Here is a 17,239-nt window from a genome sequence, read left to right as displayed (position 1 = left end):
AGCTAAACAGTACACATAAGGCTTTTGACCACCCACACCTCCCAATTCGAGTCCCCTCTCCAAAGGTAATCAATGTTATCAATTTGGTGTATATACTTTTGGGTATATGTATATGTGTATACAATGTGTATATTCATGCACATACACAGCATATTATCCCTTTGTGCTTTTTTAAACAAATGACATCAGGTTATGAGTCCCTCTGCAATTTCACCCATCAAGATGCCTCAAAATCATCCATCAGTAAATAATATGGATGCCCCTCATTGTTATAAATGAAGTAGCAATCCAGAATATAGACATACATGGATTATTTAGCTAGTCCCCTATTGACATCATATAGGTTGTTTACAGTGTCTTCCTATGATAAATAATGGCAGTGAACTTGCTTACAAAGCCTCCTTCTGCGGGCATGAGGGGGTTTCTCTGGGATAGATTCTGAGAAGTAGAACTGCTGGGTCAGTAGACTGAGTTCATTTGTTATTTTAATAGGTACCACCCCAAATTGCTTACCTATGTGACTGGACACGAATTTATACTCCCACTGGCAGTGTAGGCACACATCACTGCCAATACTTATTACCAAATCTTTTACTTTTTGTCAACTTGATAAATGAAAATGGTACCCTGTTGTTTTAATTTGAATTTCCATAAATAACAGGATGTGCATCTTCTAGTGGCCCAGTGCACAAAATTCATGCACATTAAAAGGGAATTAGAAGAAACATTTTAATATTGCTATTTGCCCTTTATAATAGAAGTGTCAGAGATGAAAGGAAATTAGTAAAATGTATATGAAAATCTTCCTACTGTCAGAGTCTGGGGCGTGCTGCGGGACCCAGAACCAAGTCCCTGCCCAACCACGCGTGCCTTGAAATTGCACGAGACCCAGACCCGGCTGGCCCCACCCACATTGGGCAAGATCCAGACCCGTCAACCCCCGCCAGGCGGGGGACACAGCCTGAGGTCCCCCATCAAGCCCCGCTGGGCGGGGGATGCGACCTCAGGTACCCTGGCCTGGTGCCTGGGTGGGAGGCACTGCCTGAGGTACCCCGGCCTGGTGTCGGGGCAAGGGGCATGACCTGATGTCCCCCGTCAAGTCCCGCTGGGTGGGGGGGCACAGCCTGAGGTCCCCCAGCATGGGCCGGGGTGGGGGTCACGCCTTGAGGACCCCTGTCAAGTCCCATCAGGCGGGGGACATAGCCTGAGGTCCTCCATCAAGCCCCGCCAGGCAGAGGGTGTGGCCTCAGGTCCCCTGCCCCAGCCCAGCACCACGCAGCCTCAGGTCCCTGTTGATTGCTTGTTAAGGCTCATTACGGGAACTCGGTCTCCGCTGTGGGTGCAGCCATCTTGACTGTTACAGTGTGATGGTCAATTTGCATATTCTCTCTTTATTAGATGTTTTTTATAAATTTATTTTTATAAAATGTGTCGTTTTCTATATTTGTTCTTTTCTCATTGACTTACAGTTCCTCAAATATTCTGAAAACAAATATTTTGTCTTTACTACCAAAACTTCCATCTATAAGCATGTAATACCTCTCTTTATTTAGGTCTTTTATATCCTCTAGTAACATTTTTTAAAATTTATGGATTTGAGAGAGAAACATTGGTTTGTTATTCCACTTATTTATGCACTCATTGGTTGATTGCTGTATGTGCCCTGACCAGGGATTGAACCTGCAACCCTGGAGTATTGGGATGATGCTCTAACCAACTGAGCTACCTAGCCAGGGCCTCTACTACCCTTTTTATAGCTTGTATGCACACTTCATTTTAGGTTCATTATTAAGCACTCCTGAAGTCTCTTATTAGCTCTTAATTTTTCAGCAGATTCTTTTGCAATCATGTTGTCAGCAAATAAGCATTCGTTTCTTCCTTTCCAGTATTTGTGAGTTTTCTGACTCCTTTTCTTATTGTCCACCACAATAAACCTGAAGGAAAGTTCTGAGTAGTCCTGTTGATTGTGGTCACCCTTGCCTTAATCATGTCTAATAGGTGTGCTCAAACACTTCTTCATTAAGCTTTCTGCAGGAAACATTTGTCAAGTGAAGGGTATTCTGTTCTAAATTTTTACTCATTTATGGGATTGCTTATCATCAAATGTATCTATTAAGATAATAATTTCTTTCTTCTTTAATCTATAGATTTTGAATACATCAATTGGTTTTCTATAGTTTTGAACCAATCTTCCATTTCTGGTAAAAGCCCTTTATAGTTATAATATATTTCTAGTTTTTATTTTTACATGCTGTTTATAAGTGAAAAAAGCCTGTATGCAACTTTCTAATAAGGAAAATAAATACACACCAAAAGGGTCATATGTACATATTTTTGCACTGTTCATAAGAAGAAAACATACAGGTAAAGATATGCTTACTTTTTATTTAAAAACCTGTGTGTAAACTGAATGCTTATAAAATGATTAAATGGGAAGAAAAAAATAACATAAAAATAAAATTAAAAACCTAAAATGAACAAATGGAATATGCTGTAACCTGTTCTTCTACTTACTAAATTCACTATTTGGGTTAATGCTGTCACCATCCATCCAGTCACTTACTCAAGCAAGAATCACTGAAGTCTCCACACCTCCTTCTTCTCTTCCACCTTCCACTATGTCCCAAAGATTCTACTGCTCATTCTGATACAGCAGGCAGTTAGCTAGATATTAACAAAAGGGACCCCGGCAAATGGAACCAGACATCAGATGAAGCCAGATTAACTAGGAGAGGGCAGTTTCAGTCACTCCAAGCATCCGAGTAGGCAGGAAAGATGCTTTTTGGTCCCCCAGGAAGCACCCAGCACCCCAGGAGGCACCCAGCACCCTAGGAAGCACCAGCACCCCAGGGAGCACCCAGCACCCCAGGAGGCACCCAGCATTCCAGGGAGCACCTAGCACCCCAGGAAGCACCCAGCACCCAGGGAGCACCCAGCACCCCAGGAAGCACCCAGCACCCCAGGAAGCAACCAGCACCCTAGGAAACACCCTGCACGGTTCTGCCAGATTAACAGGAGGGGGGTAGGGACCACGAAGGGAAATTCCTTTCACTCAGGGCATGTGCAGTAGAAGCCAAATGATGAAGCAGAACTCTGAGGCATGCAGAGAAGCCACATGGCAATCATAAAGGGGGACGGGGCTAGCCTGGTAACTTTGGGGGGAGATCAGATAGTATGAGGGCAAGAAACCCTGGAAAAGCAGGAAAGGGACTGGATGAAGGGAGGGCACAGGCAAAGCCCCAGGGAAAAGCCAGGAAAGAGACTGGACAGTGTGAAGGAAAGTCTGCTCTTTTCCGAACTCAAGAAAATATATGGAGGCTTGGCAGCCTGCCCACTCCACCTCTCCGAGGGTGTACTCTCTCTTTTCACTCTAATAAATCTTGCCGCTACCACTTAAACTCCTCCTACGTGTGTGTGTCCCAAAATTCTTTTCCTCGGACACCACAGAAGAATCCTATTTCCAGACTGTGAGGGGAAGCCCTGGGCTGGTCCTTCTCCAGTAACAATTCTACTTCAGACATCCACCGAGAGGCCAGGTCAGGATTTTAACAGACCAGCCTCCGATCCCAATGCACATCACTGCATTGCCTTGAGTAAATCCCTTTACCTCTCTGGGCCCTAGTTTCCTCTTCTATAAATATCAAGACTGAAGAGTTGTGGTAAAAATCAAATGAGATAATGTATGTAGAGTACCTAACACAAGGCATGACCGAATGTTAACACTATCTCAAGGAGGTCTCCTCTTCTCTGTGTGCCCTAGGTCAAGGCCTTCCAGCTTTCACCTGGTCTGACAAACACCTTCTAGTCTTTCTGCCATCTGGACAATGCTCACTTCCTAAAATACAAATCTAATCATGGAAGTTACTTGTTTAAATCTTTTGACTGGCTCCCAGCTACCAATTATATGAAGTTCTAACTTCTTAGCATGACTTACAAGGCTCACTCACCTTCTGGTTTTATCTTCCTCCACTTTATTCCAAGTGCTTTATATTCCAGCTAGAGGCCCAATGCACAAAATTCATGCAAGAGTAGACCTTCCTTCCCATGGCTGCCTGCACCAGCTTCCCTCTGACACCCAGGACCTGGGCCTCCCCCCAGCCGCCGGCAGGCACCCGGGACCCATGCTTCCCTCGCAGCCTCAGCATTGTCCGGAAGGACATCCAGAAGGACGTCCGGCCTAATTAGCATATTATGCTTTTATTATTATAGATGAAATTTGTACTTTCTAGTGAACACCCCAAGCTCTTGCACAGTGCTTTGCCTTTACATATGCTGTCCTTCTTCCTGAATGCCTTTCCCTTATTTTCCACTAAGTGAAAATTCCTACTCAATCTTTTAAGACAAAGTTCAACTGGTACTTCTTTTAAAATAAAACTTAATCCCACATAGAATTACCCCATCATTAATGGTTCCATAGCAGTTTTCACTGCCATTAAAATTATTTGCTGATATATCTTTCCCCACTCATTGAGGCAAAACTGTATCTTATTAGCCCCCAGAAGCCTAAATCGTGTGTGCATTCAGCAGTTCACTTAATGAATGAAACAATAAATTTCTTTTAAAAATAGGCTCTATTAAATCTTTCAACAACAAAAACCATATTCTTATTATGTTAACCAAACTTTCAAAGTTGAGTTTTTAAAAAGAATGGTTTTTTTCAAGTTAGCCTCTACCACCATGAAGCAAACCAATTTGCCCTAATGGCAATTGTAAAGGTTCATGGAGTAATTCTAGAGCCAACAACCTGTCTGAGTTCTGATCAGATGCATGCTGGCCAAGGGCCCCTTTTCAACTCCTCCTCCTCAGGCCCTGGTGGTCAGCCACTATGAGGAAGTGAAGTATTATTGTGAAAGAATGCGTCAATGAAGTGCAAACATCCTGTTACGTTCTTTCTCCAAATAAATGAGTTTGGTTCTATTGTAGTTTGCTTCTTAAGTCAGGAAACACAGCTCACATAAAAATATTTCGGCAACGTTATATGAGTAGGCTGAAATATTAAAAGAAAAGAAGAAACCCTCTTACATCAGAAAACTTCCTAAAATATACATGATTCAATTTCATGAGTAGTGATGTGTATCACTGTGAGCTAAAAGATGGCCTTGACAGTCATAAGAGACTCTTAAAATCTCTGCTAGCCAAAGATAGCAACAGTGCCTTTAATTAGAAACTATGGGAAAAATACAAAATAAGCAGAATCACCTTAGTCTTATAATCTTTTTAAAGAACTCAACATGCAAGTCACCAAAATAACCCCTAACTTCAGAAAAACAAATTATGACTAAAGAACAAATATTCCATGATGATTTCTGGAAAACTATTTCTTCACTTTAAAAAAATCAAACTTGGAAATTCTGGGCTGGAGTTTTCGGTCAAGATAGTGGAGTAAGTAAACACCGTACTCACCTCCTCCCACAACCTCATCAAAATTACAAGTAAACTACAGAACAACGATCGAGAACTGCCTGAAGTATAGATCACAAGTCCTATAACTAAGGATGTACAGAAGCACGTGGAGATGGGTAGAGGAGCTTGTCCCACACCCAGGTGGGGTGGTTAAAAGTTAGAAGGGGCCCTGGCTGGTTTGGTTCAGTGGATAGAGTGTCAGCCTGCAGACTGAAAGGTCCCAGGTTCAATTCTGGTCAAGGGCACATGACCGGGTTGCAGGCTCGACCCCAGTGGCAGCCAATGGATGATTCTCATCATTGATGTTTCTATCTCTTTCCCTTCTTCATTGATGTTTCTATCTCTCTCCCTTCTTCTCTCTGAAATCAATAAAATATTTTTTAAAAAGTTAAAGGGCTATCTTGGGTGCGGAGGTCCACCTTGAGGAGCAAGGAGTCCCAGTCCTGTACCAGGCTCTCCAGCCCAGGGTTCCAGAGCCAGGAAGCAGAAATTGTAAATGAGACAAAAGGCTGCTGGAGTCCCAGGTGTTCCCTTAAAGGGCCCATGCACAAACTTACTCAGACTCACAGGCTCTGAGCCCCAGCGCTGGGCAGGAGCTCAAAAGTCTCCAGAGACATACAGGGAGGAACTGAATTATCCAGCAAGGGCTGGAGGGGCAGCTTATTCCCAGACAGAAGTGCTGGCAGAGGTGGTTCCTTTGCTAGGTCCTCCTCCCACAGAGCTGGGTGCCATATCTGAGTCTCCATCAATCTGGCTCACCCTATTTGCCCACCTGGTGATTCCCTGAGACCCTGCCCCACCCAACTTTCAGGCCCACCCAAGCCATTTCAAATGACTTTTCCAGAAAAAAAAAATAATCCATCAAACTTTTTCTCACAAATAAATATATTATTTTACAACAAGAAAGAAAGAAAAACGAGACTGGCAAAGAGAGAAAATACCACAGATTTTAACTCAAACAGCAGAGCCAGGATTAATTTTTAAAGTTTATTTGTCAATTTAAAAACTCACTAGTGGAATAAAGAGCTTAATATAGGCATGCAAAAAGGAAGCCCCGTGAGGTTTTCACCAGGATGAAATGGGATTAGCTTTGTAGTTCCTATAATCTTCTTCACAGAAGAATGCAATTTCAGTTTCATTGGCTGAAAAAAAGACAAACAGAAAATGGAAAATAATTTTAATGTGAAATTGGATTTAAATAAGTATGGAAACCCACATTACTCTGATTTAGTGATTTAGATGCCTAAAGTGAGAAAGATGAGTTATTTGTTTGGTTTCACAGTTCACTAAATCAACAAGAAGTATTCACTGGAGTTACAAGAATCTAGAAATCAAGTAATTTAAAAGTAAAAAGAACAATAAACAAAAAAATTTAAAACAATAATTAACACAAGAATCTGGTTTTCAGAAAATCATAAATTTGCTCATTTATGGTCCTCTTAACAGTCCTAGAAAATAACAAACCTTTATTTTTTTCAAATTTGCTACTCAATTACTGGAGGAAAACTCTTTTTTCCTCTGAAATTAGCCTGTAGGTATAATAATTTAATACTCAGAGGATCAGTAGAATATTTTACAGATCACTTTACATTCTCCCTCATGACCCATCAAAATATGTGTCTGAAGAAGTTAATTTTTGCCTGCTTATGATTAATTCATGAGACTTCAACAGTATGCAAAGTGAAAGACACAAATTGGCTTCTACCTCAATACCTTCAAATACCTCTAATTATTCACAGGGGATACGGCACAGCTAAAGGACCCGCAAGGTTCAGAGCAGTCACAATTCTTTCAACCTAGCAGGTCAAGGACTCTGTCTTCTAAAACAATAAGTCAGCAACATTATTAATTCAGACTGGAGACAAATCTGATGGAAAGCCTTCCAATTATTAAACATGCAATTCTTTAAGGTGTTGCGCCAACAAGTTCCACATTTGTTTTTTAAATTAAATCAGAAGTTAATACAGTCTGCTTAGCTTTTACAGAAAGAGCAAAAGGGCCTTCAGAATCTCGACAAGAAAACAGACAAGATTATTTGTAATGAATACTGATCAGTCAATTAACATATCCTCTAAAAGCAGACAAGTAAACTCTTCAAGACAAATAAATAGGATAATAAGGAGGGACGCCCAGGATTACCACTTCATTTACAACTCTCATCTCATCATTAGAATATGTCACGAAACAAGGAAATCAAACACTTAGTATGACATTTCATTAAAAATGTTTTTGCTGGTTTTAAGAACATCAAATTTAATGTTTCTCAAGTGTAAGTTACCCATGCTCATTACAGCAAATACAGAAATGTTGAAGAAGAAAATAAAATCCCCCATAGTCTCAGACCCTCCTTCTAGTCCACTACATGAAGGTTCATCTTGATGAAAATCAGACTGCAAACTCTCATCACAATGAGCTTGGGGGGCGTAGGGGAGGGTACAGCAGAGAGAAACTGGGAATCAACGAGGAGGGTGCATTTAGTTAGTTGCACCCCCCCCCCCAAAAAAAAGCATTTAAAAGAATGGGTAAGAGGCTCCACACTGGGAATCAGTTAAATGTTGAAAGGGGACTTCAAAAAATCCAATATTCAAAGATAAGATATTTTGAGATCTATCCTTTATATAAAAAGCTCCTGGGGTTTCCTTTTGAAGGGAAGCAAACCTAAAAGTAGACTTAATCATTCGCAAGTGATTTAATCATCTTTCTAATGGAGAAGGAGCTAAAGCACCCTGTTCTTCATAATCACGACGCAAGGTTTCATCTACCACAAGCAATTTACATACAGAACTCCCCACAGCACTGCGCCAATACACACTACCTAGAATGACAACACTCACTTCCCCAGGTTGACATTTCTCTGTACCCCTTTTGAGAAACTAATACAGCGTACAGCTCTTCAGTACAGTAATAGGTCCAGAATAAGCTGATGTGAAGAAAGGACTGACAGAGCATTTTTCTTTTGACAGCAGGTTCTCATGGATCTAATTAACTTATAGATCAATCCATTATTCATATAAAGTATTTATGCCACCTCTCATAACATAATACAGGCTCAAATGAGATCATCTAAGATGAAGATTTTGTTTTCAGATGAATGCATTTTTTTTTTCAGGAAAACTAGACTGGCAAATGAGTTAAACTCAAATTCATCAGGTTGATAAAAATTTTCACCCCTGCCCGGCCGGTGTGGCTCAGTAGTTGAGGACCAACCTATGAACCAGGAGGTCACCCTTCAATTCCTGGTCAGGACACATCCCGAGTTGCAGACTTGATAACCAGTAGGGGGCATGAAGGGGGCAGTCAATCAATGATTCTCTCTCATCACTGATGTTTCTCTCTCCCTCTCCCTTCCTCTCTGGAATCAATAAAAATATATTTAAAAAATTTTTCACCCCTAACAAATTGGAAAACAACACAAATTAAAAATTAGTTTCTCTAAACATTCAAAAGTAAGACATAAAATGAATTTTAAACTTTAGTATTGTGGTCCCCAAATAGAAATAGAATATAATGTTTCTTTTAAATCTGTAAAATTCTGTTGAAAATGTTTGAGAGAATGATTTCAAGCACTTATAATGCAAATTTAGTTGCCAATTAAAGTAAATGAAATATGAAAGATTTTCAAGACCTCTACATAATCACCCTTTCCACCATTATCCCTTAAATTCTTGCTTCCCAGATTCTATTCAAATGGCTCTGGAAGAGCCCCGGGAAGTCTGCCTGTGCTGGTCCTCTGGGCAGCTGACTGTAAATTAAAAGTGCTGCAGGCGGCAGTGCACTCGGTGCCCAGTGCCTCGGCATGTGAATCTGAAATGAACATGCAATCTAAAATCCAATAAGCACACTGCCAGTTCCTCCCTTTGTCTTACTAGCGAATGAAATCAAGAGCCCTCCAAATACATTTGTGGATCATTTTAACACTGACTTTCAATTTTAATGACATGAACACAAGCCAGCACATTCAAACTTTGGCTATAAAATCAGTAATTTTGTTTCCAAACAGGACACACACACACACACACACACACACACACACACACCCCTACCTTTATCAGGAAAGTAATAATAATGACTTTATATAAAAGAAAAACCAATTTTAAATGTAAAATCTCAAGGAAAATTTAATGCAATGAACTCAAACCCAAATAACATCTCAATGAACTGGCTACTGATGAGAGTTCATGGCAGTTTCCAGCCTGAGCCGCGTCCCTGTTGGCCGCGGTGCAGTGAGGCGCTGCAACTGCCGTCTGAGAAGAGAGATGGACACGTGAACACTGTGTGGTTCAGACAAAGAATGGTCAGGCCAGGCTGTAATGTGGTAATAAATGCAGATGACTGGCAAAAGAACCCCCAAAACAAACAAACAGGAAGAGCTAGGTGCGGATTCTGTAGCAATTTGAGACCCAAAGGACAAAGTTCGCCCTCCTTCCTGCTCCAGGCAAATATCCTCTCCTCCCAAGTTTCATAAAATCCTAATCCACAAATCATTCACAACCATGCCGGCAGCTGAGTTATATTTCTAAATGTTCACCAAAGGACGTCAGCCATCCAGCAAAGACGGTCCCCCAACTACCGTGCGTTTATTTCCTATTTGCTCCAAGTGTCTGTTTCAGATCAGCAGGCAGAGAAGATTTCAAACTACAGTGAGAAGAAAACAGACAGTGAAGTAAACCTGACATCTGATAGGCAGGACACATGCCTGTGATTCCCACAATGGTGAGGGGAGGAGAAAGAAGAATGGCTTATAGGAGGCTCCTTCTGGCCCCATCTGGAGCCCCCACTTGTTGGGCCCACACCTCCTCTACCCAGTCCCAGACAATGGCTCATAGTATGGCCTACTGTATCTTGTAAAAATTTTCCAATAAACCACAACTGGCTTTGGAAGAGTTTCCCTGATACAATTTCTTTACTTTACTAAACCAGAGAGGATTAAAAAAATGTACTAGTAACAGTTGTAGAATGTAGCAAAACAAAAGATAAAATACAGTAGCGCCAAAAAAAAACCTTACATGCAAATTTATTGCTTAGGGGAATTAGTCCATAAAATTACAATAGTTAAAAACAAGGTAAACTTCTTTAAAGTATAAGTAACAATTCTAGGTGAAGCTTTTTCTTCCTTCCACAAAGCAAATCTTTTTACTTATGTATGCCAGCACTGGTCCACAAACACCAACTTCCCCCATCAGGCACAACATACAACTGGGAACTGTAGTGCAGATAAAAGGCCAGAGCAGGAACTGGAGAATTTCTCTGTGAGAAAAGAAATCTTCAAACAGTTCTGTCCCCTGTATTCCCCCCTCCCAGTTTCTCTTTTTCCTTTCATGACTTCTGCAGAAAAGTCATCATGATAAATCTGTTACAATGGCATTATTCCCATGGCAACTGGCTGTGAGAGCAGAGTGACAGCTCCACAGCGAGATGAGATCGGTGGTAAAGGGGAGAGTGATGACTTGGATTTTCCTCTTAAACCTCTTAAAAAGCCAGCCAGAGCGGCCCCGAGGAGGGAAAGTCCCCGAGGATAATCACACGCTCCAAGGATCATTTCGCACTGCAGCTCTCCGGGGACCTCCTTTCCTGCGCACTGTGGCCTGTTCTCCAAGTCCATCTCCGCTGCTCTGGCGACAGCAGGGACTGTGCAAGGAGAGAATGGGCCCAGCAGTGACCGAAGTGGCCCCTGACCAGGGCTGCGGGCTGGCCAGCGCAGGAGCGCAGTGGACGTCCTTGTACCGCCCAGAGACTAGCGAGAACTCGTGCGAAGGATCTGATTCTGATCAAAGGCCTATGGCCTGAAAAGGAGGAAGACAAACTGATGGAATTGATTCTCGCCTTTACAACAGGTGACTCAGTACGTGAATCTGAAATTAATGACAATTAAGCCAACAATTCAATATTTTAATAAATTCAAAACATTTGCCAATTGCCTTCTCCAGAATGGTTCCTAAATAAAATAAATATTTTTGAGGGCCTTTGCATGCATTTCTCCGGATGCTTTCGTATCCATGCTTTTACTCATCTCTATGACGAGCCTCTGAAATAGGTTTAATTTCTGAAATAGGTTTAATTACTTCTGTTTTGTTTTACAGAAGCTGAAATAGAAGTTCAGAGAGGCTGAATGGCTTACAGAAAGTCACAAAGCAAGTAAAATGCGAGCCTTCATTCAAATCAATTTTCTCCAACTCTAGGACTTTATTCTCTACAAGTAATAGATGTAAACTGTAGACAAATCTTAAATTACAAGAACAATTAGATAGTATGGTGAGGGGAAAAAATCAATTTTTAGCAATGTCACCTCCCTGAGAAATCATTTCTTTTCTCCATATACACATACAGATATGTAAATATGTACATTTTAAAAAATATATTTTTATTGATTCAGAGAGGAAGGGAGAGGGAGATATAGAAACATCAATGATGAAAGAGAATCATTGATTGGCTGACTCCTGCACGCCCCCCACTGTAGATGGAACCCACAACCCGGGCATATGCCCTGACCAGGAATTGAACCGTGACCTGCTGGTTCATAGGTCAACGCTCAACCACTGAACCACACCGGCCGGGCAATACGTACATTTTTAAATAACAAAGGTATGACACAATATATTCTATGTCCAGTCAATAAATTAAGCTCCACACGAGTGATTCACTAACGGGGAGGCGAGAGAACACGGCCACCTCTCTGAAGACATATCACCACCTCAAAGGAGCCAGAGCTTGAGCAAGCAGGCTCTTGTTGGCATGTCGATAGATAAGACACCACATTAAGTTTGAGGAAGTCCTGTTGGTCAAACTGAAAGTTATAGGTCACGGATACCCCAACAGTAGTTCGAAGATCGTCCCTTTCCCAACACCAGCACTTTCCTCATGGCTGCTAGTCTTATAATTACCACTGGCCCAAGGTCACCCAGCCTGTAAGTGGCAGATCAGCCATGAACCCAAGCACTCTGGCTCCAGGTCTAATTCCTAACCCCTAGACTAGTACAGGACATCCAACAGTATCTACTTTCATGTGCATTTCTCATCACTAATAAGGCTGCATTATTTTTCATGTTAGCTATTTCTTCTATCAGTAGAATTTCTTGTTTATCTTTTTCAGACTAATTATAGGTGATTCTTATAAAATCAGGCTCATACCCTTTTATGTGTCATATATGATGCTAATACTTTTTCATAGTTTATTGCTTCTCCTTTAACTCTGTTTACATTGTTTTTAGTGCCTATGGTCATGCTTAGAGCTCTTCTCCTCCCCAAGATTATAAATCTATTGAACTACATTTTTTAAAAATTCTACATTATAACACTCAATCCACCTAGAATTTATTTTTGAATAAAGACTGAGATAAAAATTTTAATTGCAATTCTCCAAATGCTTTGGCAATGAGCCCAACATCATTTTCTGGTTAATTCATCCTTTCCTCACTTATTTGAGATGTCAAAAATTGATCAAATTGTGGAACCTTACTTTTTTTTTTAGTTTGATTTTAGATTTTCTGTTCTTTCCCATAGATCTGTCAATTCCTGCATCAATACCAGTTGGTTATATTCATTATGGCTTTATGCTAGGGGCCATGTGACTCAATAACACAGGTGCCACCTGCTATAATAATACAACAGCATCTGAAGAAATATATGCCAAAATAAAAAGTTTTTTTCAAATAATAACAATCAATCTTATGTATATGGTCAATCATAATATGAAAAGATACTAATCTAGCAAACAGTGTGGACAAACATAGAAATCAAGTGTAATATTTCATAACATGTTCTTTAAAAATCCTATTTAAATTAGAAGATTTGTCAGGAACTTACTTTAGCTGCATATATCACTCGAAAGTAAATCCCTGACATCTGTGACTAAATAACACAACAAAACACGGCAGTACATGTGCAGCTGTCGAGTGTGACTTGTGCTGTTTCATTAGTCACCGACCACAAAGGCGTGTCAGAGGCATAAAGCCTTCACCTGCTCACAGCTCTCCCAAAATTTTCACTCCTGCTGCCAGATAAGCTTTAGGTGTACATGTAAGTAGAATTAGAGTGACATCTAATGGTCACAAAATATGTAGCAGCATTTCTTTAAACTAGAACTGCATGCCTTTTCCAGGTTGAAAGGCTAATTCGGGCCGTTTTTCAACTGCACTCACTAGGCTCCTATTTGAGATTCCGTGATTTGGTCGGCCCGGAGTGATCTGGACAACTATGGAGACCATGCTGCATGTTCTACAAACATCACCCTTCCTTATTTCACATCAGTTTCCACCAGGTCCACTTCTCTCAAACCATCCGTTCATCAAATGAGGCTGATAATAAGCAGGTTATGGAGCAATAACCTGCCAATCATTTAAAATAACCCTCAGCAGAATTCTGAGCATACCTTCCGAAAAGAACTATTTGCATTCGGAACATTTGGAGAGCAGATAACTACTGCCCTCAGTGAGATGGTCTGAATGCACATCATCTCGTCCTCCTCTGAATAATTATCAGGCGGTGCTCAGGGCACCAAGAGTAGCATTTACTCTGCAGCGAGTTATCCAAGTATAATCAGCCGGGGCCGCCACGCAGGCTGGGACTCCTGCTGGCACCGCACACTCTTTCTCACCGATTCCAGCTGCTTTCAGAGTGTGGTCTTCTTTCAACATGAGTGTGTCATCATCTTCCAAACTCAGCACAAGTTCATTTGTCTAGAAAGAAGGAAAATCTGCATTTTAGTAGTACTTCTGTGCTTCACATGTGGTGAGATTTCGCAAAGACACAGAATTGTTACTTCGGGACACAGCAATAGCCCGAGTCACATTCTACCCCCGTTACCATAAGAAGAGAAGTGAATGGACAGAGAGCACCTAAGTGCGCACACTGTGGAAAGCACTAGGGAGACAGTGCTACAGCACACCGCTTTAGAGCTCCACCAACGTCCAGCTGTGTGCTCTCAACAAACTACACAGCCTCTCTTAGACTCGGTTTCCTCATCTGAACAAAAGGAGGAAAGGATACATCTTCTCTATTACTTTGTGGTGAGGATGAAATGAGATGAAGCATATAAAACACTCAACACAGTGTCAGTCGCATAGCAAGAAATCTCTGTTAGCTGTTAACTGTTCTCTTGCTGTCACTGCCACACCATCACCACCACCACCATCATCACCATCTCCTATCATCATCATCCTCTCATATCATCACAATCATCTTAGCCCCCCCCACCATCATCATCATCACCACCATCTTATCCCACCACCACCACCATCATCATTACCATCTCATAACATCATCATCACCACCATCATCATCACCATCTCATCCTCACAATATTCCAGGACAAATCAGAGAGGTTAAGATACAGGCCCAGCCCTGGCCAGTTTGGCAAAGTGGATAGAGTGTCGGCCTGAGGACTGAAAAGTCCCAGGTTCGATTCTGGTCAAGGGCATGTTCGATTCTGTCAGGGAGGCCCATGTTACCTTGGTTGCAGGCACATCCCCAGTGGGAGGTATGCAGGAGGCAGCTGATCGATGTTTCTCTCTCATGGATGTTTCTAGCTCTCTATCCCTCTCCCTTCCTCTCTGTAAAAAAATCAATAAAATACATTAAAAAAAAAGATACAGGCCCAGAGCAGGGTGGTGAAGACCTGGGGTGAGTTGGGGCTAGGAAGAGGGAAGGGAAGGGGGGTAAGTGGGAGACACCTGTAATATTATCAACAATTAAAAAAAGAAAAAAGAAAATGATACAGGCCCAGAGTACATGGCTGACCCAGAGTACTCTAAGCTTGTATCTGATCAGTCTGACTTCCGAAGTAAACAAGTTTACCTCGATGGCCAAAATCCACATAGCTAACACCTCGCCCTAGCTAATAAACACTGCTCCCATGTCATATTAACTGTCACCTTTCTTGATGTGATTTGAGGTGGGGGTAGATGAATCTGCGCTACAATATTTACAAATCCAGTTAAAAATTATAAATATTGGAGAAAATTTTGAGTTGCTATCTGCCCCTAAACAGCACACAGAGGTGACCACTAGTTGGGCACACAGTACCACTTGTCAACTAGAACACGGCTGTGTAGCAACGTTTTCTATTTCTAGAGTGCGGCTGAGAGGGAGCGTCAACAGGAAGGCCTCTCAGCAGCCGAAAGAGAAGGCCCAGCAGCCACACCTTCACTCACTAGAGAGCACAGGGGCGCGACCTCCGGAGCACACAGATTATAAGGGAAAAACCTTTATTAAAAGTATCATTTTACAATAGGTCATACTCGTGATACAAAAGTCTCTAAGTACATATGGACAGAGAGTGAAGTCAGTCTCCTCCTAACCCCTATCTAGTAGCTATGCAGTTCTCCACAGAACCAGTACCAATTCCTGTGTGACCTCCCAGAGACTGTCCTTGGCGTGTACATGCAGGCAGAGATGTGCATGGAAACTGTGTTCTCACACGTTACTTTTTTTCTCCTAAAATATAGCTTAAAACTTTTCAAAATCAGCATAAGAGCTGCCTCATAACTTATCAAGGCTGTAGCATATTCCATTGAAGGGACACAAACACACACACACACACACACACACAGAGTCCCTATTGATGGCATTTATGTCGTTTCCAATCTCTTGTTACCGTAAACAAACCTGCAACAAGTATCCTGTACATGTATCATTTTTCATATGTACAAGTTTTATAGGAAAGATAAATTCCTAAAAGTAGAATTGTTGAGTTAGAGTACTTGCAATTTTTGTTTTGAAAAGTTGCATTTTGATGAATTTTAATTTGCAAGTTACTCCCCAGAGAAGTGGTACCAACTTACATTAACGCTATCAATTGCTGAGAATACCTATTATCCAAACCATCTGATCTTTGCCAACTCAATAGATATAGATTAAGTACAGTCTTAATTTGTATTATTTTATTATGGGTAACGCTGTGAATATTTTCTGCTTTTTAATGAACTTGTAGGATAATTTTTTAAAATAGAATTACAGAATATCATTTTTACTAACAAAATGAGGCCTTTTCTATCAGTTAGAAAATTTTCCCCAGTTTTCATTTGTTCTTTGATTTTTCTTAGAGCATTTTCAAGTAGAATGCTGAATTATGAAAAAATAATTAATGAGCCCTAGCCGATTTGGCGCAGTGGACAGAGTGTCAGCCCATGGACTGAAGAGTCCTGGGTTTGATTCTGGCCAAGGGCACATAACTCAGTTGCAGGCTCAATCCCTGGCCCTGGTTGGGGCACATGCTGGAGGCAACCAATTGATGTGTCTCTCTCACATCGATGATTCTCTCTCTATGTCTCTCCCCCTCCCTTCCACTCTCTCTAAAAATCAATGGAAAAATATCCCCGGGTGAGGACTAACAAAAAAATAAAAAATAAATGAAATAAAATGTATCAGTCCTTTATAGTATCATACTTAGAAAGACCTTCACTCTTAGATTACTTTTAAAATTCCATGTTTTCTTCAAGTATTTTTATTAATTTCATCCTTTAAACTTTTAATTACGAAGAATTTCAAACATACAATGTAGAGAATAGTACAATGAACCCTCCATGTACCCATCACCCAGCTTGAACAAATTATCCACTAATGTCCAATCTGTTTCATCTCTACCCCATGGATAAGTTTCACTTTCACATTTAAGTCATTAATCCAATAAAGAAAAGGCTATGGATTCAACTTAACTGTTTTCTAGATGTCTACGAGGTTGTCCCAATAACACTTATTAAATCCTCCACATATTTGAAATGCCGTATTTACTATAAACTAAAATTCCTATATATGTTTGGGTCTATTTTTGGACTTTTAATTCTATGCTGTTGAACTCATGGTTCATGCGACAGTACCACACTGTTTTAATTACTATCGT

The 17,239-nt window shown here is 41.0% G+C and overlaps 1 protein-coding gene across 1 annotated transcript in view; it reads right to left on the bottom strand.

Annotated features, from left to right (window-relative positions):
• Positions 1-6,270: 6,270 nt before the first annotated feature.
• Positions 6,271-17,239, bottom strand: part of CUNH2orf76 (chromosome unknown C2orf76 homolog) — a 69,779-nt gene continuing 58,810 nt past the window's right edge. The window contains exons 5-6 of the mRNA XM_006098820.3: positions 13,997-14,078; positions 6,271-6,545 (exon numbers count right to left, since the gene is read on the bottom strand). Coding sequence (XP_006098882.2) covers positions 6,469-6,545; positions 13,997-14,078 — 159 coding nt within the window. The 3' untranslated portion in view covers positions 6,271-6,468. The remainder of the gene's footprint in view (positions 6,546-13,996; positions 14,079-17,239) is intronic.

This window comes from Myotis lucifugus, unplaced genomic scaffold (assembly GCF_000147115.1).
Source record: "Myotis lucifugus unplaced genomic scaffold, Myoluc2.0 scaffold_247, whole genome shotgun sequence".
NCBI classification, from domain to species: Eukaryota; Metazoa; Chordata; class Mammalia; order Chiroptera; family Vespertilionidae; genus Myotis; species Myotis lucifugus.
The sequence above is the reverse complement of the archived record's forward strand: the minus strand, read 5'-3'. Positions and strand labels throughout refer to the sequence as shown.